Raw genomic sequence first — 27,742 nt, forward strand, 5'->3', positions numbered from 1 at the left:
TGATAACGTAAGTATTATTGGTATTGGTTTTAGAGGAAATAGAGTTAATTCTGATTTTGACGCATTATGAGAAATTCTTGGTGCTTTTCAACAAGAGTGATATGATTGTGTCTTGTCGAATACATGTTGTTTGCATAAAAATATACTGCAGGCTAATACTAATATCGCCAAATATAAAGGTTATTCTTTCGAGTGTTGTTGAATATACTTAAAAAAATTTATTTCCAACGACAGTAGTTGTTGGTAAATGAAAAAAAAATGTCAAGCAAAAAACAAAAATGGAATTGTTGATTGTTACGGTTTTTTGCTGGAACTTGTTAGACATATCCTCTTATGTTTGCCAAATAATGAACCTCAGAAAGGACTCCTATATTATTTTGAAAGTAAGAGCCACATTATAGATTTGATTTAATCAGAGTTAAATAAGACAAAACCATTTATTATGATAACGTAAGTATTATTGGATTTGGTTTTAGAGGAAATAGAGTTAGCAGTCTTCCTAATACAACGACAGTAGTTGTTGGTAAATGAAAAAAAAAAATGTCAAGCAAAAAACAAAAATGGAATTGTTGATTGTTACGGTTCTTTGCTTGAACTTGTTAGACATATCTTCTTATGTTTGCCAAATGACGAACCTTTGTAAGGACTTCTATATTATTTTGAAAGTAAGAACCATATTATAGATTTGATTTAATCAGAGTAAAATAAGACAAAACCATTTATTATGATAACGTAAGTATTATTGGATTTGGTTTTAGAGTAAATAGAGTTAATTCTGATTTTGACGCATTATGAGAAATTCTTGGTGCTTTTCAACAAGAGTGATATGCTTGTGTCTTGTCAAATACATGTTGTTTGCACAAAAAAATACCGCAGGCTAATACTAATATCTCCAAATATATACAATATTCTTTCGAGTGTTGTTGAATATATTTAAAAAAAAATTTTCCCAGGGGAGGCTGAAAATAAAAATTTGTACAGTCGTTGAGCAAACACCTTGATTCTGTCTGCAGGCTCTGTATTTTTTGTAACAAAAAATCCCCTAATTACCGTGTTTAGTCCCACGTCATCATTTCATACAACCCTAGGGCTGTATACCTTGTAGTATTTAAAAGATGGCTAAAAAGATGCTAATATGTGGACAAACTCTTAGAATTTTGATATTTAGTCTTAAAACAAAATGGCGTCAAAAAAACATCAGAAATTTCCAATTTCTCAAAAATTCAAAATGGCGCCATTGTTGCCCCTTAAGTTGAAATATGTTCAAACTCTGGGAAATTTATTTTCGCATCAAACTTCATCAAAAAATCATACAAAGAAGCCAAGGCAGTATTTCTAGTGTCTTTTTATTGATCTTTTACATTTTAATGCGTATGTTTATAGTGTTCAATGATATTTTCCGTACATATACGTGGATACGTATTTAGCCGTGTAGTTTTTTTGTTTCACTCGACCTATAAATCGTCGCATCTCGTTCAACAATATAGATGATTTCACGCGGTGAAAAATTCTAGAAAGAAGCGACACGTCTGAGCACAGGGTTGCCAATGTTCCAGTTTAAACTGGATTCCTCCAGTTTTTTCCAAGTGATCCAGTCAAACAGTTCATTCCCAAAATCTTCCAGTTTTTTTTAGATATTTGCCAGTTTTATCCAGTTTTTTATTCACTCAAGCTTCGATTGGTTTTCGGAAATATTTTCAAAATGGAAATTTTGTAGATTTGTAAATTATTTTGAAAATTGTTAACACAGGGTGGCGAAAACATTTTCAAAATAAAATTTCCTGATTTTCCCTGATATTCCCTGAAATTTAACATTTAACAACAACGTAGATCAACGCAAATCTGAAAACACGGTGAATAAAGTATTCAATTGGATATGAAACCGAACAGAAGATGTCCCGAATTAACCTTTTGTGCTGAAAAAATCAGTTTTTGCACTAAAAAGCCGCTTAAAAAATCGCGTCTTGGTTTGAAAAATTTTCCCTGAATATTTTTCAGTTTTCGCTGATATTCCCTGATCGAAAAATGAATTCCTAACATTCCCTGATTTTTCAGGTTTTTCCAGGTTTTCGACACCCTGTAACAGCATTTCCAGTATACCATCTTCTCGCACGAAACACGGTCTAATAAAAGACGGCATGACATGGTTGAGAAAATAACCAAACAAATAAATTTTACCAGACCATAAAAAAATCTTCTATTTATTTTCTGTTGCGTAGTAGTTAAAAAATTGTTAGAGGAATTAGGTACCAAAAGATAGCGAAGTCAGAAATAATTCAAATTTAAACTTTACTGATGTAACGGAAGGAAATATTGCGTTAATACTTTTGTTAAATATAAATATAAATGGAGAAGCTCTATAATAATTTTAAATTATGCTGCTGTTAGAGGAAATTTTTCAGTCCATAATTTTAACAAAATGTAAGCCCAAAACAAAATAGTTCTGGATTCTGGATTCAATCCCCATAACAGAAAAGCTCTCGCACAATTATTTTTTTGCTTTTTTTAAATTTATTTGGGATTTAGTTTTTTCCAGTTTTTTCTTCAGTCTTTTCCCAGTTAAATCGAAAATTTTGAGCAAGCGCTGCAACAGAGTAAAGAGTAGAGAGTAGAGAATAGAGAGTAGAGAGTAAAAGGAAAGAGAGTAGAGAGTAGAGTAGAGAACAGGGCTGATAAAAATCATTTTACCTACCAGAAATCTGTAAAAACCAGTGTAGGCAACTAATCAGTATTCTCTACTATACCTAAAGTAATTCTCAGTAATTCTCTACTATCTTGAAGAAATCACTTGGCAATTCGTCTTTGCCGGCAGCTTGGTTGTTCTTCAGCTTCCCGATCTCACAACGAACTTGAATGAATATCGGGAACTGCTACTCGGTTATCTGCTGCTGATACTTCTAAGTCAGTTCTTGTTCCGCTTCTGCTTGCTCTATCGTTCATCGGAGTGTTGCTACTGCTACCTCGCTGGCATCCAAGAAAAGTTTTCTATTCGCGTCAACGTACACGTTTTTGCACGACTGGTTCACCTTCTCATTGAACTTCCGCGTATCGCTGATAAAGGCGAGGCAGCAGGTCAAGCTCTTCATGTTCACGATTCTCTTGATAGCTCTTGGTAGCGCTATTTTCATCGATTTGCTCATGTATATTGACCTGATCCGGTTCTTCTTATTCACTGCAGCTTCACATTCCCCATCATACCAGTCGTTCCAACCCCGATTCTGGCCAATTGAACCCTCCGCTCCCAGTGTCCCCAATGTGGTATTCCTGATGGTTGTGTGAATCCTGCGTCTGCCGTCTTTGAGAGGCGATACGTCAAGCTCCTTCGCCATGGGTAGTGAGGCTGTGCGAAATTTTTAGGTTTCCGAAACTGATCAAAATTTTTCTTGAAATTGTCATTTAATTACTAGAATTTATGAGTCTAAAGAATTTTTTTGTTGATTGATATTTGAAAAATAGGTTTAATACTATTAAGTGTTTAATTAAATGATAAATGTTTAGGAAAATTCCAAAAATAAACAAACAATACTATATTTACTCCAGATTTTTTAAAATTTCTTAAGGCCTAAAAATTTCAAGCAACTCCGGAAAAAAATAAAAGTTTATAACAGCAGAAAAATTGTAATCAGTAATCAGTAATTGTAATCAGTAATAATGAGTTGTTACTATTAAAATATCAAAAAATGTGTGCTCAATTTCGATGAATGAAGAGTGAGAGAGTGAGAGAGAGAGAAGAGAGAACAAATGAGAGAGAGAGAGAGAGTGAAAAAGAGAGAGAGAGTGAGAGAGTGAGTGAGGGAGAGTCTGTGAGTGAGAGAGAGAGTGAGTGAGAGTCTGTGAGTGAGAGAGAGAGTGAGTGAGAGAAAGAGTGAGTGAGAGAGAGTGAGAGAGAGGGTGAGGGAGAGTAAGAGAGAGTAAGAGAATATAGTAGAAGGAGAGTGAGAGAGAGAGATAGTCAGAGAGAGAGAGTGAGAGAGTCAGAGAGAGTGACAGAGAGAGAGTGAGAGAGAGAGAGTAAAGAGTTAAGAACAGATAACATGATACAAAGTCCAAAGTTCAGACAAATTTTCTAGCTCTCTAAGCAAGTCTTAGGGAGCTAGTCAGAATGTGCAATGTGCAAAAACAATTTCCGACAGTTTCTGTTGCTTGATAAGCAAAATTTGAAATGAAACTATCATTTTAGAACAAAATTTAGGAAAAAAATCCAAAAGTAAACTCAAATGCGGAAACAAAAAAGAATAATATACCAAAACACAGAAAATAGGAAAATAAAAAAAAAATAATTCAACTCATTTGAAATTAAAACACTTGATTGACATGCCAAAACCCTTTCTCATAACACTGCACCATTAAATATGGAATAACACAACAAAGAAAAATCTGGTTGAAAACCCTACACTAGCATTTGTCTGGCGCGGCGTGAAACCACGACTAACTGTTCGGGCAGCTGATAATTCACAACACAGCAAATCGGTTCGCAACCTGCCGCAAGTCCAAAGTCAAGTTCATCAGTCTGTGCGTGCACACAGGTTGTACTGGCGTTACTGGCTTGCGGTACCAGGAAAAAATAGAGTTGTTTTGCGTCGACTACTAGAGTTGTTTTGCATTACGTAGGTACGACAACAACGTCGTGTGTCTTGCTTTGCTTCGCGAGGAAACTCAACCACAGCCACACGCATACGACTTACAACCGGGCTGAGTATGTGACTGGTTTATTGGAGTTGGAGCGGAGAGGCTGACTGGCACCTTCAGCATACGAGTGACATCTAGTAGAAAAATTAATGTATTACCACTTACTGCAGCATAGCATAGTATATATCATAAAAATAATTACGAGAATCGCCCGTCAGTAGGCAGCCGGATATTTACATCCAATGAATTGATTTCCACGCAGCTTTAGTAGAGTCGGATTCTCTACTAAATATTTGAGCTTAGTGTGTAAAGCTCCCATGTCCTTGCTTGTCGTTATTAAATCATCCGCAAACCACAAGTTTCAGTTTCAATTGTTGGGTAATACCTTTTACGGCGGAACGCGGGTTTTCAAAGTGTGTTCCGATATGCTTGTCCTTTACTGACCATTTCTTCATACTCCATTAAAGTTTCCTTGTTTGCTCTGGCCACAATTACTAGGTTAGCATCACTGCGAAGGCCGTCTGTCGGTTCGCATAAAATGCTTACTATACTAAGTATAGGGCATAGCATTGACAAGTTAATGTTCAGGTTGCTTCATTTGAAGCGGTGGCGGTAGTATAAAGATAATTCGTTTCTTTTTTTCAATTAAGAAATTCCATTCTTTTCGCAACCCATTTCGGTTGACCTTTCAGGAATTTCATAACTCTCCGGAAAATAGGCAGCGGTCGGCGTGCGCTCCACTAGATGTGTGGTTAGCAGGTGATTTATCTCTTTCTTTCTGTGAATTTCATTCTCTCTACGTCTGGAGGATGATTTATATTATTTCGGGCTATGTGGGTTATTCGTATTGCCGTAATAAGTGCAATTTTCAAGTACATGCTGTTGTTGTACCACGTTTAACCCGACGGTAAACAACCCTTGATAGATCACATGAGTTGGCTGGTTCACTCCCGCAATATCGCCATGAAGAATCCTATTGGCGATTATATCGACAAATTGCACAGCTTGGTTTCCAATTATTCGCCAACCCCGACTTCGATAACTTCCCTTCACTTGTTCGGAACAATTAGAGCGCATTCTGGCAGATGGAAAAAACCAACCTAAAACACCAACTCACGATTCTCGGCGGTCAGTACATCGCGCAACTGACTCTGCAAATGGCATAATTATTATGTGATCAATAATAATTGACAAATCTAGCCGCGATAATTACACCCCTATCACTGTTGACGGGAAAGACCGTTCCCCGCACTTAGACTGCACTCTGTGCAGCAGGGCGTACGCACTTCTAATAAACGCTCGGCACGGAGCGTGACAAGTACAAGTTTGCGTTTAATATTTGTCACTGTCTGATTTATGATTCACTTTAAACGGTGCGAATGGGTGTCATGTATCTTCGGAGAGCGCTGCCGTCAATACTCTAGTTCGGTGTTAATGTTTCACCTGCAGTAAACAGGTGATCGCAACGAAAGATGAAAGAGACATTACCTGACACACCAAATTTATAGCTATTCTGGTGATATAATAAATTAGTTAGAGGAAAACTTAACAAACGTTTTGTAAAGCTAAAGGAGAGAGTGAAAATGAATCTAAAGTTACAAAAATGTTAACGTAGTTTAACCCAATTTGTTTTATTTTTGTATTGTTTGACATTTTTTGACTCTGTTTACCATGATTGCAAATTCCTCATAACTACCGGAAAGAGGATTTGCAAATTTGGGGACTGATTTATTTTCCATATTCTAACATTTGTTCTGATTTTTATATGACACTCAATTTTGTTGAATCATTTACTCTCGCGTCAATTTGTTTTTGAGTGAAAACTTTCTCATTGTTGAATAAAATTTTGCGAGCGTGTAAAAATGACATTTATATCTGTATTTATGTTGAGTTTTCGTTTCACTGGCAGCGGTGTCGATTTTGTGCTCAGTTTCAACACCTCAAGCTGATGTTTTTAAAATGTCTAAACGAATATGTCATTTTATGACCGATTAATTGCTACGTAGATACTCTTGTTTCACAGGAGGACGTTACTGCATATGTGATTTATACGTATTGTTATAGTTTGTCTCAATTTGAATCGTAGTTTGAAGTCAAACACGAACTATTACAGGTAAATCTGATTTGGATAAACATATCCAAATTCCGAAACATTGCAAGCATGCTCAAAAGGCATCCACTTCCAAATCCGTGCTATGTTATGTGGTGCAAAAATCAAATCCAGTCGCTCAGAAGATTTGAACTGCAGGAGGAGCTTCGAAGGATCTTTCGAATATGCCGATCATCAGTGTAAGTACGGATGGGAGTAATCACGAGAGCATAAAACTAGTTCCAATCGTCGTACAGTTTTTTGACTTATCGAAAGGAGCCATCCAAGTGCGAATTCTGGCTCTTAAGAAAGTGTCCAATGAAAAAGTTTGTACGATTGCTGGAGATATAAAAAATGTGATTAAAAGAACAATTTGCAAATAAAATTGGTAGCTTTCAGTGGAGACAACACGAAAACTTACTCTGGTGGTATCAACAGATGTGGAGAGAAAATATTTTTATAGTGTTAAAACAAATGTTTTACATAATTTTCTACCTCTGACAATCAAAGCGACACTCACCAAGTTAAGTAGGGAAGGTGAAGAATAAAAATGCACAGAGTTTGGAATCATGAACCTGGACGTTTATCGAGCAACAAAAAAAAGCCTTTGCAGAAATGGACGGAACCTATAGGAGAATTCAGAGTGTAAGCTATATTGCTTGTACCCTTTGGCCTACAAAACTTAACATGTATTGTAGTTGTTTACAGGCATTCCAACGGTTGGACTTTAAAAATGCGGTCATAAAGTACGAAGATATTGAGAAAACTGTCATATATCTCAAGAAGAGTAACATTCAAATAGACGAAGATACACAAGTTTATTTTCTACTCTGAAAAGTTACAACTCCCAATTTAGTACAGGGTGTTCAATAAGTCCGAATACAACCTTTCATCGTTGTGTAGGTACGCCCCAAGTGAATTGTGTGTATTGGTAGTGGTGGCAATTTTAGCCTCATATATAGGCTAACCGACGTAGACTCGCTGACAGTTGAGTACCGTGACGTCGTAGTAAAGTACTCTCAAGAGCTCGTGGTTTCGGATAAGAAACTCTTTGTCGTGCAACAGCCGCACAATGTTCAAAATAATGTGGGCGCCGACGTTGGTTAGTATCCCCTCGTCCCACATTAACATCCCGCGGTTCCAGAGTACCCCGTACTCAGGAGTGGGAAGCTGCCACTGGGGTTTATCGTGAAATACATGAAAATTGACACTGATTTCGTGGCCTGCCAGCTCCCCGAAATTAAATCTCCTGGACTTGTATGTATGATCGTACACGCTGGCAAAGCAGAGCGAACATAAAGTGAGGACTACGACTTCTTTAAGAAGCTCATTTCCTGATCTGGGTTGAAATGTCAATGGACCAAGTGCATTCCGAGTGCGATTCTTTTCAGAAACGTTCCAAGCTCGTCATTCAGCACCAATGGGACAACACTCCCAGCTAATACATCGTAGAGATTCTTGATGAACATTGCCTCAAAATAAATTGACTCGGAAAAGAATATCTTGTATTTTCAGTTTTTCAATACATTTCCGAAGTGTATTCAAATGTATTGAACATCCTGTAAATAGTTTCTGCTTTCTATAACACCAGATATTGTTAGTTAAACATGTTCTGACTCTAATCTTTCGAACTACAACCTGAAATTTGATTGGTATTTTTCAATTCTTTTTAATTAGCCTAAAAATCAGCAAACTGATTGTGCCTTATCACTTTACTATAAATAGACTCTTATATTAAACTTTACTGGATGTTGATATTTTATGTTTTTCTGATCGTCAACTAAACATCGGAATTGTCAAAAGTTTTATTATGAAACTCTGAATTACTGTCTTTTAGACAATCTAAATTTAACATATGGTCCAAGTCTTGTAATAATATTGTCGAGTATTCTTGGCACGAGTAAGTGTTGTTGCAATTATTTCTTTCACAAATTTGGCAGCATTTGTAAATCCGCTTTAACGAAAGAAAATAATCACAGGACACATGAGCCTGTAGGTAATTCCCAGATGACCACGGTAACTTTTAGTACCTTGCTTTGGACCACACTGGCCGACCATACTTAAGTATGGACGAAATCACGCTGGCGGGAAGTTTCCGCTTGCTACCGTATACCGCTGAGCTGTTCGACATCATTCGAGATAGTAAACTGCAATAGCCGTTGAGGCCCTCTTACAGATATAATTGACGTGGCTCTTGAACATAAGCTTGTCGTCAATAAGGGTTTTAATCGACAACCTATCGTAAATGCCGTTGACGACACTGTCTGTTATTGTTATCGACGATAACGCTAACGTCTTCAGACATAAGCCATGGACGATAGCAAAAACATCATATCAAGAAGACTGGGATCTCTACCTGAATTCGAGCGACAGTTTTGGCAGCTACCAGCTGGCTGGCGTTGCAAATGCAATCCAAATCACAAGCAGGAATACCACATACGCATACAATGACTTTGTAGCGATGTAATTATACCACCACTTTCATAACAAGCTACCACCATCAATAGACGGAGTGCGCTGTTTGGTTAGACGCTTGCCATTTGTATGAAATCGATCTAGAGATGCCAGTCTTCTTGATATGATGTTTTTGACGATAGCTGCTGGACGGCATCGAATCAATAAAGTCTGATAAACGAATTCACCATTTGATTTCACTTTGGTACCTAGTTGTATTGTTGTCTTGGATAGCAACACAAACAAAGCAGCATTTGGCCCAATAGCAACGGTTCGGATCGTGCATTGCCAAACTTATGTGCTTGTTGCTACCTGAGAATTTTCACTTTCGTGGGTTGTTATTTTCCAAGAATAAATAGCAACGCTCGGTGCGGTTATTTTGTTGGTTGCCAAGCCTTGCTCTGACATAACAAAAGACGTTAGTGAGCTTATAACATCTGGTAACTATCGTCATCGCCGATAACGTTAATGTTCGAAGACGCTGTCGTCTTGATCAATAACTATAGCAGATGTTAACGGTATCGGCGATGACGATTATCGACGATAATCTATTGTATTAACAATAATGGTCGTCAACCATAACCCGTTACCGTTTCCAAGAGAGATGCAATAAGGATACGATGCGATGGCGATGTCCGACAACGATTCAGAGGCTGCTTTGTATAGCTCGGCACCACGGACCTCCCATCAAGTGCATACCCAGATAACCAGAAATCGTATAAAAATGGCAATACGAAATCGTATAAACATCTAGTTTCAATTGAAATTGTATAAAGTTCATGTTATTACCAGTTCAAGTTATTTTTCATCATAAATGGGTCGTACAGTCCGTGATATATGACTGCATATTGTTCCTCGTATAAACGCACAAAAAAAAATCAGGTTTCATCGCAGTAGAGTTGCCTACAGTGCTAAGCCTAATTGCAGTGCAAAATTGTAGGATCTCCAATTTGTGTGATCCACGTTGACATTGATATTCCTTGAAAACTCCTATAAGAGTTGTAGGAGGATTGCATAATGAATGAAATACAATTTACTTTTTCGTGACAGTTAAAATCGTCTATTTTGAAACAAGAAATCCTAGAGTGGTAAAGGATAATACCATATTTATGTCGAATTTAATTCAAATTTAAATTTTCCTTTCAGCAACTCTGATTTAATCTAGTTCCTGAAAGATTTAAAAAAAATAGGTATTGAACATGAACACTGCAGTTTTGACTAAAAGAAAAATCATCAAAAAAATGGCATATACAGTCGGGTTTTACAAAAACATGGGCAACGCCTTGAAAGATTTTTTTCATGTTTGTTGATTTTAATTGCTTGAATTGCCCAACAGTTGAAAGGATGGTCAATGCGGATCACATGTTATTATTCCTTGGTATATGAGGCAATATTGAGTTACATATTGACATCAGAGTCTATAAATAGATTTGGGTCAACATTGAGATAATAAGTGACATCATATACGATTTAAAGGTTCATACGATTTAAGGCGTTCAACAGTACTAGATAAAATTCGATGACACGCAGCATCGTAAAATGACTCTGAGGATAGAGGATAGGAGCAGTGATCGGAAAGTTTGGGGTTCAAGGCTGAACACAGCCTTGTAAAATATAATAAAGAAAAATGCCGCATCCAACCACAATGATTATGACATACCAAAGACTGTACTAAAGTAAACGCGTACTTGTCATTGAGAAAAAATTATAAATGAAATTGTTGCTACACAAATTTTATGTTTTTTATTATTTGGAAAATTTAGGTTGTATATAATGCAAAATTTATTCGCGGTACATGTTACACACTGCTGCGTTTTAGTTCGTAGAGCATAGTAGTAGAATCATAATACGGGTGAAACGGAATTGTATGTATGCTTAAATTATGGCAATAAAAAATTGTACAGAGTACCAAACAGAGTTGTTCATACCCTAGATTTAAAGCAAAAGGTAATTGTTATTGAATTGTAAAAAATGAAATAAGAAGTTGTATATCTTTTACTGCGCGAACTATGTTGGTACGTATATTGCCTCCACTTTGGTACTTATAAGCTCATATAGAACGTTATATACAACTTTATCAGATTGTACAAGGGTGCTTATATCTCAAGAACAGCTGAAATATATGGACCAAATTGTTAGCTGGGTAGAGTGCAGTTCTCCTGAAGATGCCAGGCACTCTTGTAGTCGTTCGCTTAATGGCTTGCACCACCGCAACGCCTGCACAATCGACTTAAACGTCCGATTGTTGTAGTATTCCCAGAGGGCATACTGACCCAGTATGGTCTATATAGGGTGTGGAAGATGTATACGTGAACTTGTGGTAGCGAGTTGAGAAATGTAAACAATATCCGAATGAGCCGTGATGACGTCATACCACAAAATACTTTACTTTATCTTATAGCGTTCTCTTTCGTTTTTATGTTTATGTTCTTTTTACAAAGAGTTTTTATAAAAAAAAAATCAGAATAAACCCGGGGAGCGTACTGTTCTTGTTATGCATATAGTGCATTTTACTTTAATAATATCACGTGATTTTTACAATGAAACATAACAAACGTTACAAATCGCAGTGCAGGATAACTTTAAATATTTATTAATGTTATTCGTTAAACGACCGATAAAATGCAGTTGATGTGGTACAAGTAGCAAATGACACGTTAGTAATTGAATAATTTAACACTTATCATTATTAAAAATTTCAGTATTTTTTAACGAACATTTATTACATTCAAACAAAGCTTAAAGATTTATATCCAAAACGAACACCGAAGAAATTATTCGAATATCATCATTTGCACTCAGTTTTACAATCGTTCTGGTTTCTCGAAGATCAATTTAATTTTGTCGAACTATTTTTCAAAACTCATGCTTCAATGTCATCAAATTGTTCTGGGCATTTTCTTCCATACTACCATAACATCATTTATGAACAGCTCGCAGATTTGTTTCTTCTGTAGTTTCTAGCTTGTAGCGTTGGCGGTCCGAATCGTTAGTTTAATTGAAATTAGTACAAAACTAAGATGAGCAATCCGAATGCCAATATGTAACTCTCCTTTTCTGGAAAATTCTAATTGGACTGCTTTCACGTCACTATATTAGGTCTGCTTGAACAGTTTCCTCCACATGAGTTTATCGGACAAATGTTTTATAGGTCGCGGGTTTGAGGAGATGTAGCAACTAGAATTATTTCATTTTAATAATGCATTATTATTTCTCATCAAATGAATACCTGTTACCGTAAACTGGGGTGACTTTTATCACCGGGGTGACTTTGTTCACTGTACCTCTTTTTTGAAAATGTGGTAAAAAAGCGCTCGTAGTGCTTGGGATTTGTCGTTATCTACACTGATTGTGTGGATATATGTCTGCATTGCTACTATTCATGCATTTCTTGCTATTTAAAGAGTGTTTTTCATGCTAAAATATTAATTGAAAATAATGTGTATTTTTGGCGGTTTTTGTTGCATACAAACAATCGATTCAAGCAGATTCAAAACAACAAGTTGCAATGCGTGAAGTTTCTTTTATTTTGTTCCCAGATTAGTTCTTAAGATGAACAAATATTAAAACAATACATTTCATTGTTATTTTTGCAAGTTTTTCCTCGAAGGCAATGTTGAGTCCCTATATTGTCCACAGCGTATTACATATTTCTTCTTAACAAAAACCCAAGACGTCAATACTCGTGCGAGTATTGACTCAGAGCCATCAAGGTTAAATTTTTACTGATGAGAAAAAAGCTCACCTCGATGGCCCGTACTGTCACAGTCAACGAGTTGGTGGAATTAAATGTCAATCGATCCAAGCGAAATTTTGGCGGGAGAACGGTTATGATATTGGGAGGATTTTCTTATGACGAGAAGCCTCCTAACTGCAGGATCACCACCAAAATGAATTCCTGCAACTACTGTGAGCTTCTGGAAGACGTTTTGGTTCCATACTGGGTGGATCATTTGTATGAACCTGTTGTATTTCAGCAAGACAACGCTTCTACTCATGTTTCCCGGCAAACCAAGGCCTGGTTTTCTTAAAAAGACATCACTGTACTTGTTTGGCCAGCATGTAGCCCAGGTTGTAACCCGACCAAGAACCTCTGGGGTAACTTGGCTGCAATAGTTTACACCAATAGACCCAAGTTCAACACAATATACGATCTTTAATCATGCTCATGTTTCATGCTTGCATAAAAGCTCTGTAAATACTCTCCAGAACCTTGTCAATTCAATGCCCAGAATAGTATTTGAAGTTATTAATAATAAGGAAGGAGCCGCGAAGCCGAAAAACACCCCCTGATAAAATCCCTCAGTCGATAGCATAAATTGTAAGAAAGGAGCTACAAATTATTAGCAAACTGATTGACTCAGAAAATTTGAGCATTTACTACGTTAACTTGAGGTGCGTCTAAACGAATGCATCAGCTTATTTTTAATTTTTCGCATTTTTTTTCCAACAAGTGCACTTTTTTTTGAAAAAATGATGTTGTTTATTTTAGTTTATGATAACAAATAAAAATAAGTTTCGACATTCAAAATCTAATTTGTTTTGAAAAAAAAACCTATGAAAAACATGGTGCGTCTAAACGAACGCATCGCACTGTATAACCTCTTTTCGCTAAAAACTCGATTATGGCATCGAGTTGTTTAGACAGCAGAGCTACTCTTGGCCACATTTCTAATATAGGTAACGTACCATGCGGATACGTTTTCTACGTTGAATATTGGGACAGTGATATAAGTGGTCTGATAAATATGGCAGCGTTATGCAAAATGGTGAATTCAACGAAATATGTTTATTAGATTTTCATTGCTGATCGATTCCATAACAGCGAAATAACAGTATTTTGTGTCTTTTTACAATGATTCCGTGGCAATTTGATATTAATTCCTTACATTCTATGTGAACGTCGATGAGTTATGGAACAAACAGCCTATCCTTTGTTTCGAATTTAACAAAAAAAAAAAACTGTACTCCAACTAATTTGCTTGAGTTCTCTTTGTTAGCGCTGTGAGATGAATTTTTAAAATTCTCCGTTTGTTTACGCTTCGCTCACCACAGTTCAAGCATTTTTTCCGGCGCCCGCTTTTTCTAGCTTCTAATCCTATCCTAATGAATTTTAATACTTTCAGACGATTAACGCCTCTTTAATTCCAACTCAATTAGCACCTGATTAGGATCTGATGATTTATTTAATAGATTTATCTAATCACAACTTTGTATTGATTCTAGTTATTTCGACTGCAAACACTGAAAGCAACTGCTTTCAGTTTTTTTATTTTATATTTCCAGTGCTTGGATATTTGTTTTCAATCTCAGCCAGCAGAATTTTGAAGTTTTGCGTTTGTTTGCACTTGAGTAATTCAAATTGTATATTTTTAAATATCAGTAAACTGAAAATGTTGCAGGAGCTATGCGATAAAGTAAAACTTGGCCTTCACAAGCCCACCGTTTTTATAGTTTGTAGCGCTGTCGGTGCTGTGATTACATTTTGTTTTAAATTTTCACAACTTCTGAACAACTATTGGAATTTCCGATATAACACTGGCTGATCCATCTATTGTCAATAGTTTCTATAAAAAACTCATCTCGAAACGCTTAGCTGTTTCTCAAGTATCTCATGAAAATTGAAATTTATTTTTCTTTCACCGCGAAGGGTTAGCTAGAATCACCATCAGTACGATTTAACATTCATAGTATTAGTTCTAATTACCATACAATCTGTTTAATTTTTAATTATGTCTTCTGTCATGCATGACAACATTTCCGAACTAAGCATCAAATCAATTTGAAACTCATTCTGATGATTACTAAGAATGTTAATTAAAGTCAACCTTTCATTAAAGTTGTCTATCCTTAGTGCATATAACATCAAGAATGTCTGCTAGCATTGTGGAGTCCGCAGTGGAACACAAAGCAGTAGCAATTGGAAGCAGTAGTAGTGTTGGAAGCAGTAGCAATTTTTGCATTGTCATTTTGAACCATTCGCTTAGCCACCGGCGGATTATGAGGGCTATTCGAAGATCCCACCCGTTACTAGGTGGGTCTACCATCACGTTAGCGGGTGTCGAGCCACCCGAGGTCACATTCCACAAAGAATCAATCTAAACAATCAATGGCACATTTTGAATGGGTTTCAAATTACTAGGTTTTCGATTTTGTCAGTTTATGCGGATGATTTCGAATAAGATGATTGAAAAATGAATCAAAGGCCTGCGTTTAAGCGTGTCTCGAAATCTTAGCCCTTCGCTATCGACAGACTTGCCGGGTATGATCGATCCCGACCTAGGAATAATAAATCAACAAAGAGTTTAAAATAGACATCGTACAAAACGAGCACTCTGATAATCATCTTTGGTTCGGAAGCCTATATGCCATGTTGCGTGTGCAGCTATTATTAACGGCGGTTAACATTTAGCGGTTCGCTGTGAAAATTTCTCGGTCGATTCTTGCTTCCATGTCCAAGGTCACGGTGGGCGGGAGCAGTCGCAGCGCTGATCGCTTTTTTCCGATCTACCGTAGGCAAAATTTTTCCCATTATTTTGAACTCTGTAGATAGGAACGGCTGCGTGCCGCCACTTCGTGGGTAAGTGGCAGAATTTATGCAATTATTCGGCAGCGCGTCAGTTACAAAGTCGTTCCATACACACTCTATCGGCCATTGCGACATTCGGCCAGTGTGCTGGCAAGACAATGCGTGTAAGCTGCAACGGTTTCAGCTTAGGTTGAACCGTTTTCTTTGCTGTTTAGTTCACGTAAAGTGTGTCACTGGTTGAGGGCATTGATGGAATTTATAAGTGGTCTTTTTGTTGTCCTATTTTCAAACAAAGTTTAACTGGTCTTCGAAAGGACAGCGGAGTAACAGATGTTTGGTAATACGAGTCGACGCGATGCACTTGTAGGGTGCGTTATTAGCCACACAGTTTCAAGTGATGCTAATAATGCATAACAGCCCTTAATCACTTTTGACATACGTGTACTCTTCGAAAATAATAAGTAACATTGCTTGTTTGTAGAATGATAAAAATATAAATTTTTAAATGTCCCATGTTACAAACAAACGCAAAACAGGCTCAGAGGTGAAAATAACGAGTAAAAACTATATTATCTATCATTTAAAGACAAATTGAAGTGTATGAACAATGAGCCTATTGCTTAAGTATATTGTGCCATATATCTTTACCTCAGATGAAGGAAAAGAAATATGCAGCTGTTTCAATTGCGTATAACTCTGTTGAACGTATCTGGCAATGTGACTTTTATGCGTTATGGGCAGTAAACATAATAGGTAATGATGAAAAAAAATTAATTTTTTTAGATTATTAGTAAGGATAGCCGCTGATATATGACCGCATGTTTAATGCAGGAATCAATGGGTACCCACACTTTTGAATTTAGTTTAGCGGTAGGGCTCAGAAGTTGCGTCCTCTCGAAAAAAATATTTTATTTTGAAATTATATCTACTAAGATACGAACTCGTGACCATTCGCTTGTCAAAACGGACTCTGTAACCTTGAGGCAACGAGCTTCCCTCCTTGGACGATCTCGAGGAGAAGAGAGAACTGATAAACATGCAGTGGCTAGCTCAGTCCCCAGACTTGAATCCAATCGATATTTGACGTAGAGTTACGTCTTACGGCAACATCAAAAACCGAAAACATCGATAACATCACGAAAACTGTCCACTTTTAAAAGCTTAAAACGCAGTCAGCTTTCAATGATTTTCTTTCGTTCTTACAGCAATCGATTAGAAAATTGGCTATGGCTCCACCAAAATGCGGAAAATTGTGATTTTGTGAAGATGATTATTGTACCTACTATTTAAAAATATAAAGTCTTGTTTAACGCATGTTTCGATCAAACCAAGCTGGAACAAGGCCTTCTTCCCTAGCACAGCCGACGCTAAAGTAGCATGATTTCTTGGGCCAGTAGCAAACGGCAGAGCCGCAGCTGATTTTAGCGCAGCAAGGCTAAACAGACGAGTCATTAGATCGCAGCATTCCACAGCAGACAGACCAACCAGCGGACTGCACAGCATTGCTGAACATATCCGGACATGTTAGTAATATTGTTTGCTTGCTTGCTGTGTGTTACGTAGTTAACGTCGACCTTGCGTTCGTGGCTTTGCACACAACGGCCCATAAATCATAAATTGGCAAATATGCCATTTTTACGAAAATCGAGAAAACAGTTTCTCGTGATGGTACACACCCTAAACAAGGTCCCTACGGAAGCCAATTGTCAAAAAATGCATTTGTAAAGACAGCAAATGTGAAACAATTTTGGCTAATATCCGAAATAACTGAGAAGTTGGCTAATATCCAATACGTTTCTACCTGCGGCATGTTCACGAACCAGTGTATTATTACTGTATTGTGTTTCTTCTAACTTTCGAAAGTGTGTTGTAGCCTGGTGGTTACTGGCGACAGGTAAGCGATCCCTTGCATCAAATTTGACTTTTTCACGAAGAATATTTGATGCTACAAGAATTTATTTGTTGTGCTGCGAAACCCAATGATCAAAACGTGTGACTGTTTCCTCCTGTCATGAATCTTTACATTTAAAAAAATACTATTTAGCTCTTCGATTAGAAGTAATATTAATAAAGAGAAGATTCAGGTTACATTTTGGATTCGACGAGAATAAATAGAAAAGTGGATTGTGAGATTACCATGAATAATAATATTTTCGTTATATTGTTATGTTGTAGCACGAAACAATTGTTTCGTCGTCCTTTTCATCCTCACTTGTGCTTCCGTGTTGTTTTAATAAATTTGAAACCATTTTCATCACCAGCGAGCACGATTTAATTCACATCGTATGGATATTAGACAAATTGCACACCGGTTTATCAACTGACCTTTCATCTATAATTGAAAAAATGGCTACTGCGTTGAAAATACGTGGCGGATGGAATTTTCCTGCAGATTTCTCTGTTTCAACTCAACGGCAAGGTTCCAGCATATATGATGGATGATATACTCAATGAAAAAGTTGTCATGAACAGTCAATATATGTTGTACCGACAAAAAACTTTAAAATGCCTTTAATATGCCTATGACATATTAGCCAATTTTTGAATTATGGGCAGACAACATTCCTGTTATTTTTCAGTTTAAATTCGGATATAATGATGCTACCCCGATAGTGGGGATTAAGGTCGGTACTCTGACAACACAGTGTAAAGCTGTTTTGATATTGGAAACTAGACACAGCTGGCCGATTATGATTGCCAGGAACAAGAAAATTTGGAGGAAGTGGCCGTCTGTGTTCCACCATCTGCTAGTATAATGATTTGTTTCATCCGAAAAAAGACTGGGCAAGTCTCTGATGCTACCGCTACTTCTATCCGCTGCCACTGCCGGTACCATTTTCGTTCCGCTACCGCTACCTCTATTACTGCCAGTTGTTACTATGTTGGGACCGTCCTTTCCACCATCCACTAGTAAAACGAATAATTTACGCAGAAATGCATTTCCGGCTACAAATCTGTCGGAAAGAGGTAGCGTGACAAACAAACGGAGCCGCTCACAACGTTGCGAACAGGAAGCGAACTCGTGATTGGTTTGAAATAGGAAATTTGGTGCTGCGCTGCGGATGACTAAAACCAACTCATTTTTGAATTTGCGCACCAATAAACAAGCATAGCATAGCATAGCATAGCATATTTGATCGCCCGTGTGTTGCCCACGATTGACCAGAATCAGCTGAAATTGCACAAAGAACCGTCAAAATGGTGCTTAGTTTTGAAAAATAGAAATAAATACTAATCTTTAGTGATTGTTACATCAAGGCAACCAGTGAAAAGTTGTCTTTGACATTAGAGTGGAACATCATCGAGTTTGTCTTCGACGAAGAAAACGGAGTTACTTTCGGACGTTGTTGTTTATCCGCTACCAGGACCTCTTCGAGAACGATGCAGGCCAGCTGAATGATGCGGCGAAGGTACGTTTACTTCTCCGGAAGCTGGACACCCATTCGCACAGCCGCTATCTCAACTACATCCTGTCAAAGCTTCCCAAGGACGTGAAGATTGAAGACACAGTCAAGATTCTCAATGAAATCTTCGGGCATCAAACGTCAAACGTTCCGTAAGCGGTTCATGTGTCTTTTCACGATTGTTGTTGACCATCTGCTGATGAACACTCAGTAAGCAGAGAGCACTCAACCGCTGTTCAAATGACTCAGCCAGGTTTAAAAAAAATTTATTGTATTTTCTTCAAATACAACATCTTGAGAAGAAATTTTCATAAAGATCTGAGTAATAGGAAGAAAGTTAGAGCGATTTGCAGCGCGCCTCGCCACGGCCGCATAAGCTAAACTTGAAACTTTACACGCGATTATCTCGGAATAGTGATTTCCGAAAAATGACTTTGCCGTGATCCTGATTGCGGGAAAACTACTGAACCGATTTCCTTCATCTTTTTTTTTTAAATTTTCGTTATTGAATTCGCCGGTCCTTGAACGATCGCTTTTCGAAACATACAGTTACATTTTGCCGCAAAAAAAATTTTAATGCAATTCTTGGCGCCCAAAACGTGCATTTTTTGGGAGAAATGTTCCCATTTGCACTGAATACAAAATACTCATAAAAACGATCGTTCAAGGACCCGGCACACTTCTAAACTAATGAAATAATATGAGTTTTTTGATTTCGGTTGACCCGCTGAGTCTCTATCAGGATCACCGCAAGCCTCTGCGAAAAAATAGCGTTTCGGGGAAACGGCCATTACTCCAGTAATAATTGGTATATCTCAAAATCGAACGTATTTTTTTGTTGCTGATAAACTGTACTTTCAGAAAAATACCCCTTTGATGCAATGAAAATGATGCTATGCGCTTAAAAATAGATTCAAACCTGCCTCATTTTTCTTGACCAAAAAGGTATATAACCCCTTAAGTCATGAGAATCTGGGTCGCGGCTTTAAGTTATATGCAACATAGGAAAATCGAAAAAAGCAAAGCCTTGGTGCCACATTTCGACTCGGAACCCGACCCTCCTGAACGGGCACATCGCAAGTGAAACGGTGTGAAACTGAATTGTAAAACAGTTCACGTTTGTATATGACTTCCTCAATAGGACTGCCATGGACGACTTTCTCTCACATATGCGCCTGAATTCAAGTTGTCAATCATCGACAAATATCACTCAAAATGTTAACGATTACATTCCCCCTCCGTGCATAACGAATCATATCATTTGACGCTAACTACGAAATTATCTTTGCTTCGAGTACTTCTTATGACTTTCGGAACCTCATTCACCTGACATTTCCAAATAACAATGCTCCTCAATCTGGATGTTGATGGCGCTTCGAGCGCTCTTTAGTAAGCCCAAGACGCAATCCCAAAAACGATCTTTTTCGACCCCTCTTCAAAACAAACAAAAAACAAAGCATTTCAAAAACACTATGAATAAAAATGCCACTTATCTGCTTCATGACGATCCGCTGGCTTCTTTTTGCACATTCCCGGGCAGCAGTAGAACCTGAACCGAAAAACTTGACCAATTACACTAATAAGAAAACAACTTTTTCACCAAAATCACACGTAGAACAAAACCGCACACATTATCCAGCTAGCCTTGTTGTCAGTTTCAAACCACACAGTCATGAGAAGTAATACAGAACCCGCTGCAGACTACGGTGGCGTAGTACCATTCCATATGCCAATTCAGCCAGTTCATCAATGTTTCTTCACGGAACTTAAGTGAATATTCCGCATCAAGCACAGCACAACAAACATTCCCGAATAAACCCACTTCGCAATAACACCTGTAACTTACACGCACTATCCTATTAAACAAATTTTCTTCCGAAATATCACGCGAGCGAAAATTTTGACGTCCAAATCCGGCCACGGCCTACTTCGATCTTTCTGAATTTGCGCACCAAGAAACAAGAACAAAAATTCAATTTACGATCATTGATAGAATTGAAATCTTTATTTTTTTGTTAAAAAATTAGGGTGCCCAGAGGAAACTAGTTATAGTTCTACGTCAATAGAGTAGGAGAACCAAATCCAAAATATGGCGAAACATGGATGGGGCAACGTTATGCTGTGCGGTACTCTTCGTGGAGTTGTTAGCCTGGTCAAACTCGCCGGTATCATGACGGTAGATGCCGAAGCGATCGCATCGCTGAAGGCTAAAGGAAGTCACAATAAATGTTTTAAAGTCTTTTTTTTTTAATTCCATTAAGTTTGCTCAAAGCTTCTATGAAGTGGCCCCTTAAATTTTAAAATCAGATTTTTACTTTCCACAAAAAAAAAAACTTCAGTGTTAACTTTATTTTTAAATTGTACTCAAAACTATATGCACTTTAGCGTAGTGGCTGAATTTCGGAAAAGTCTGTCACCAAATAAAAGCATTTGACCTTCTAAACAACGTTGCTGAAGATGGTAGCTAACTAAGTGGTCGGATTCATAAGATAAATTTCATTTGGAATACAAGATAATACGAGCTAGTGAGCACCGTGTTGTGGACGTTAAACTATAATTTGCACCAACTTAAAGCAACTTTGGCGCATGCCTACTATTTATAGTAGACATACTTACAAAACAAAATTTCACTGTTTCAAAATCGTAACATTTTTTCGAAAGATATTTTTTTGATATTTGTGCTGATTATTATGCTGTCTGTTTTACGAAGCACTGTGTAAAACCGTTTCCACTCTTGGTGAGTATTACGCCGATAGTTTTCAAATGTTAAGGTACCTGCTTTTGTGAAAAATTCTAAGCAATTTTGTGTTGATTGAAGTGAATTTTTCTATTTATTTTTATATTGTACTATCAAAAGGCAAGGGCACTATCGGCACTAATTTAAAATGTTAGATATTGTTTTACTTATAATTGTAAAAAATACTATTAATTTGTGTTGTTTAAGTTCTACGATTAGCCAAACCATGTCAAAAATGAAACGTAGTAACATTCGTCATCATACACGAAATGCAACAAAAGAACATTCGGACAATGCCAAATGGACAAAATGGTCTCATGAATGCAAGGCTTCACAAGGTCGAAGCTAGGCCACCAGGAAATCCAAAATTCCATGAATTGCGAAATAAAGTTGATAAAAAAACAAGCGTGGGAATTGATTAATCGCTCTGTGGATATGAGAGAACGAAAATTATAAATAGGCATCGTTTCTTGGTGTGAACGATTTTTTGCTATTTCTTGTTGCTCGGAAATCGAACAACTTTCAATAAAGGTCAAACTAAGTGCCTATGGCTACAGACATGACTGAAAATTTGATCCAGTGGAAAGGTACGCAAAGGTTGTTTAAGACAAATTTTGACATAGTAAAATAGGAAACATGATTATTTGCTTATAGATATTTTATAAATAGAATAATATTTGAAAAAAATAATTGAAATTTTCCAAGAAATGAAAAATTTTAAAAAAAGGAAAGGAATATTATTTCAGTTAAATAGCGGATTTAAAAATAGAAGGCAAAAAAATTAAATGATTATAGCCTAACGCGGTTGTATTACACTTGCTGAGAATTTTTCACAATTCCATAGAAATGGTTAGAAAGCTATAATTTTTTGACGGAAACTATTTTGAGCTTTAGGGTAGCATTTTTTCGCTTTTGTCGGTCTGTGTTATTCTTCACAACATTTTTATGCTAACGAGCATGTTTAAAAAGAGCCTAATCAATCAAGTTACATAAAATTACTATCAATAGAACGACAGCGCAGGGCCTTATCTATAACAGCAGGGTTCGTCACTTGTCACTTGTTCAAATCAGGTGTACTCCGCGGATAGTGTATAACAACAACAACAAGGGACAACCTTACTGCGACTAGGCGTCGCGTTCTCCTTGAACGGTGAAATGCGCATGAATTCCTGCAGCGCATAAATGGAACGGACTCCATTTGCAGCAGCACGCTCTTGGCGGAAAAAATAGTTGGCAGAGATTCTTCGTAGGCAATTATCTATGAAAAAAACAAACATAACCATCGGCCCACCCGTATTGGTGCGGAGAGGAACGCTCTAGACGACGCACAGAGGAGTAACTCGAGTGAAAACCTGGCCAAAATTATTTTCGCTGCTATTTAGCAATATTTTGGGAAATATTAAAGTGAGAAGTGGAAGTGGCTGGTTCGAGTATTATATCAAAAAGTAACTCTAAATATCACACACACACAACTTCATGTTTACATTTACATAGCATATGTGTCTTCATTAATGTTAGTGAGCAGATGAAGTAATACGCTCGAATGATTTGTTTTCGCAAAACGGGCAGCGAAACAAATTGAAGAATTTACCAGAAAAATGATGTAGCAAAATATCTTCATTTAGACCTATCAATTTGATGCTCAAAAACTATATGATGCCTCGTGGAACCTACGTAGGTTGGAAAAAGCCTTTTGTACGGAGTGTTATTTACCTGGATTATTGATTCTGTGCATCAAGTTATTTTTAAGTTAACTTAAATTAGTTGAAATTCATTCACTAAATTAATCTCATTTCATCTTTGTTGAGCTGGAACACTGTTTTAAGCGTGAGGCAGGCACCCATCAGGTATTTTTTTTTTCAATTTCCCGTGTACGCGTAAACACTTAACGTCAAAATTCGTCATAAACAACATTTTTCAAACGGGTCGCAAATGCCAATCCGGACGTTACCGGATGAGTTATTTGCGAGGATCTGTTCGTGATGTTATGAACTTCCATTCCTCCGATGATTATATGATCGGATTCCGCGAGATTTGTTAACTTTTTTAATATTGAAAATGCTCGAAAATACGTAAAAATCACTAATTTCTAAAACATCTTAAGAGTAACTATAATTTTGAAATTTTGGAATTTCTATCAACCGGTTTATTAGCATTGAACATGAAGAACCCATTTGCTGTAAACTATTGATCAATTGTCATTTTTTTGATGCCTGGCACAACTTGTTACTACAAATGGTTCGATTCCCAAAAATATGCTTGAAAATTTGTCAATGTTTACAGCGCTCCCAGCATATGATAATACCGTTTAACGTTCATCGAGTGATGGCATTATGTGGAGCATTTATTTAAGCTGCAGGAAAAAATTTAGCGGCACCAAAAAGCGACAAAAAACTTTTTTCTTATTTTGGCCAGCTTTTTGTTCTAGGTACTCCTCTGTGCGACGACGAAAACACGGCTCACAAAAGGGCTCCGGTTTATAATGGAACTGCCGATGAATTAATTCTATGGCTTGTTCGTGGGTTGGTGCTGCGGTTGTTTCAAACCGGAGATTTCAATTACCTACCCCACGATCGGTTGCTAGAACCTTAAACGTTAGTGGTTGAACGGTGGCTAAAGCTACAAGTAGGAGCGGGTTTGCATGTTTGTTTTTAAATTTACGTGCAGATGTGATAAAAATTACATAATTTGCACACTTCTCTAGAACAGAACGGTGCTGACGGGCACAATTTGTTCTTGGCGACATGCGTTCCACCGCACCGTAGAAGGGATATACTGTTCTCGCTTCGCACGACCTAGTCTTTGAAGTTGGCCTCTGGTTTGCGCTCTCGCCTCGACAGGCGTTTAATTGTTGCATAAATTATATTGAATCGTGTCATAGCAAAAACAAAAACAATACAAGATATTTTTGTGAGAAAATATCGGTGCAAGGGTAAAAAACAATGAATTGATTTCTGTAATTTTTATTTTTTTGTTGCTTTTCTTCACAAATAAATACAAAAACTATACATCATATGTACACAATTAGACTCATTTTGTTCTCGCTTTGAGATGCTGGTTCTCGCACACTGCTATTCGTTAATGGATGATGACTTAAATGAGAAGTTGCTAAAATCTCAACTTACGGACAGTCAACCGCCGGGTCGCGGTTGTTTTCCGTGTTCGGAAAGATCCAAAAAATTACGTGTGTCTCTAGGAAGGAGTGTTGAGCTGTGCGTTCATCTTTCGTTTAGCTTCAGTTGACGAATGAATCTGCTGGTTTGGAGTGTTGGTGGTAGTGATGGTGGCGGAAAGAAAGGGGGCACCTACTAGTGCTAACTAGTGTAGACTCTTAGTGCAGGTATCCGTGATAGGCGAGAGGGGCGTGGTAGGCTGGAGCAGCAACGACAGCTGGGGCATGGGCGACAACTGGAGCAGCATAAGCATGGGCAGCGTAGGCTGGGGCAGCATAGGCAACTGGAGCCTTCACGGAGACCTGCGAGGAATGAAGATGGAAAAGAAATCATGAAAACAGTCGATCGGCTGGTTTGTGCTTATGAATGGGGTATGATTATGATAGTGGAAACTGTTGACGGAATGCTGTTTACTGGAAGCTAATAGACTAATTCACAGGTTGATCCTATTTGGACTGTTGAGTAATTGGCATTCGGCGGTATTATGTTTGGCCCTTTGTTGTCGTCACGATTAGTTTTTCGAGTGACAATCGAGAAGGAACATTTTATGTTTCAACAGCATGTGAAGGTGATTTGAAGCTCACGAAAATCGTGCTCATTCGAATAAAAGCCTATTTACAAGAAAATCTATTGTTTGCTAGTCGCAAGATTGATTAATAGAGATGGCTCAACTTATGCTTCAGTTTTTGTTGCTACAAGTATTGCGTGAGCTGCATTGCTAGAGAGTGGAAATTGGATCGTTCTATAAAGAACTTGCTTGAGTCATCGGATCGCGAGCTCCAATTCAGAAGTTCGTGACGTTCCAAAACAATCAATCACGAGCCGAATCATAGCTATTATCCTGTCAGCAATAAAATTATCCCATCTAAGTAAGCCCTATTATGGGTGGATTGTGGCTGGTAGCCTTAAAGGACTCACCTTGTAGGTGTTAGCATACGAGGTGGCGAGTGGAGCGACAGCCTTAACGACCGGGGCGTGATAGGCCAGTGGGGCGGCAACGGTTTTCACGACAGGAGCGTGGTAGGCCAGAGGAGCGTGGTAGGCAGCGGCAGCATAGGGAGCAGCATAAGGAGCAGCGTAGTGAGCAGCGGCATAGGGAGCGGCGGCATATGCTGGGGCACCATAGGCTCCGAGGTAGGCGGCCGACGCGGCGGCGAAGAACAGAGGAAGGACCAACTAAAAAAGTTGGAAGAAAAATTGGAAAACGGTCGTTTATTCACCAGAACTGGAAAGCTAACACAAATAGCACGAAAATATTCTTATCACTTATTTTAATGATATTGAAACATTGGAACTTCAACTCACGAACTTGTACATTTTGATGTGTTTGGGTTTGTTGGTTTTGTGAAAACACTGAAAAGCTGCTGCTTTGACACACTGAACTATAATGCAATTCGGAGCTTTGATCCTTACTATTTATAGTCGGAAAATCGTTGGATACCCTTCTGAACTTCGAAGTTTCTCACAAAGGTGACACACGGTCACAGCGACACCTGGGCACACACACAGTGACACTTTGGTGGCGTAAATACCAGACCAAGAATAAGTCCAACCGAGAGAAAGAGAACAAATGCAGGCCGCGCCAGTGCAGCTGCCACCGCCTCGTGATACTAAGAATTGGTAGTCGGTCTTATTTACCACCACATTTAATCTCTCGTGTGCTCGCGGATTTAACCCAGCCTTTCGGTGGTCGATCGGTTAATATGCTATGTAGTAAGTACGAGTGTATCTTTCGGTTTGGTTTTACTATTGGTTGTTTTGTTTTTTTTTTGCTTTGGTCTGGTTGCCGCCATACCGTCAATATCATCGGTAAGCAGGGTTTCATTCTATTTCCAACGACGCGTCACTGTAGTGCGGCTGCTGTGGGCCTGCGAGCTTCACCGTGGGTTGATTAAACCGCGTCAGTTTGAATGAAACAAGGGGTAGGGGCAGGGCTAGGTACTATCGCATATCATCGATACATTATTTGCAATGGAGCAGTTGTGTACAGTGCTGCCATCGGGTGCAAATGTAAAGTAATAGATAAGTTTAAATGAAGTTGTGTTACTTATTTTCGTTGAACTGCTTTTTCATTCTAATCATGCATTGTAAGAAAGCAGCTGATAAGCTTTGGTGTATATTCAGTTAAACAGTTCAATAATTGGAACAGCGATTTCTATTGGTTTTGTGCTATATTTATCTTAGTTTGTTCATATACAGTAGAGTCTTTTTTCATGTGTTTTTCTACAATCACTGCAAAAACCTTATCTCTAAGCTAATATTTCAGCTCACTTTTTCACAATTATGGTGTTAAATGAAATGTCTAGTGCCCCATAGATTTCTATTGAATTTCATTGTAATCAGACTGTTGGTTTAGGCATTAGGTATTAAAAAGTGAAAATCACGTAGCTTAATTATCTCGGTCAGTGTTCAAACTCAATTATCACAGTTAGTGCCAAAAGATAGAACTGCCTCTATAACACCTTACTAATGAAATTTGTTAAGACTAAATTTGTGGTTCAGAAGTTACCTAGAAAAACGTGTTCTACCCAGTTTTTCGAGATTTTAAAATATTTAAGAAGTGACAGTATACTATTTACTACATATCAAAAATGACCTAAAATTCCTTTCAAATGCAAGCAAAACTATCAAGATTGAACATCCTGTCTGTAGTAATTTACCGTTAAGTATACAGGTCGGACTCGATTTACCTGAACATCAAAAAATTTTCATTCCGGATAATCGAGT

General features: G+C 37.7%; 1 protein-coding gene across 1 annotated transcript; it reads right to left on the reverse strand.

Annotated features, from left to right (window-relative positions):
• Positions 1 to 24,789: 24,789 nt before the first annotated feature.
• Positions 24,790 to 26,471, reverse strand: LOC129720240 (cuticle protein 12.5-like). Its single transcript, XM_055671690.1, has 3 exons — positions 26,321 to 26,471; positions 25,934 to 26,191; positions 24,790 to 25,317 (listed from the first exon to the last, which is right to left on the reverse strand). Exons 1-3 carry the CDS (start codon positions 26,330 to 26,332, stop codon positions 25,174 to 25,176), a joined length of 414 nt encoding a protein of 137 aa, XP_055527665.1. The 5' UTR covers positions 26,333 to 26,471; the 3' UTR covers positions 24,790 to 25,173.
• Positions 26,472 to 27,742: the final 1,271 nt, after the last annotated feature.

This window comes from Wyeomyia smithii, chromosome 2 (genome assembly GCF_029784165.1).
Source record: "Wyeomyia smithii strain HCP4-BCI-WySm-NY-G18 chromosome 2, ASM2978416v1, whole genome shotgun sequence".
NCBI classification, from domain to species: domain Eukaryota; kingdom Metazoa; phylum Arthropoda; class Insecta; order Diptera; family Culicidae; genus Wyeomyia; species Wyeomyia smithii.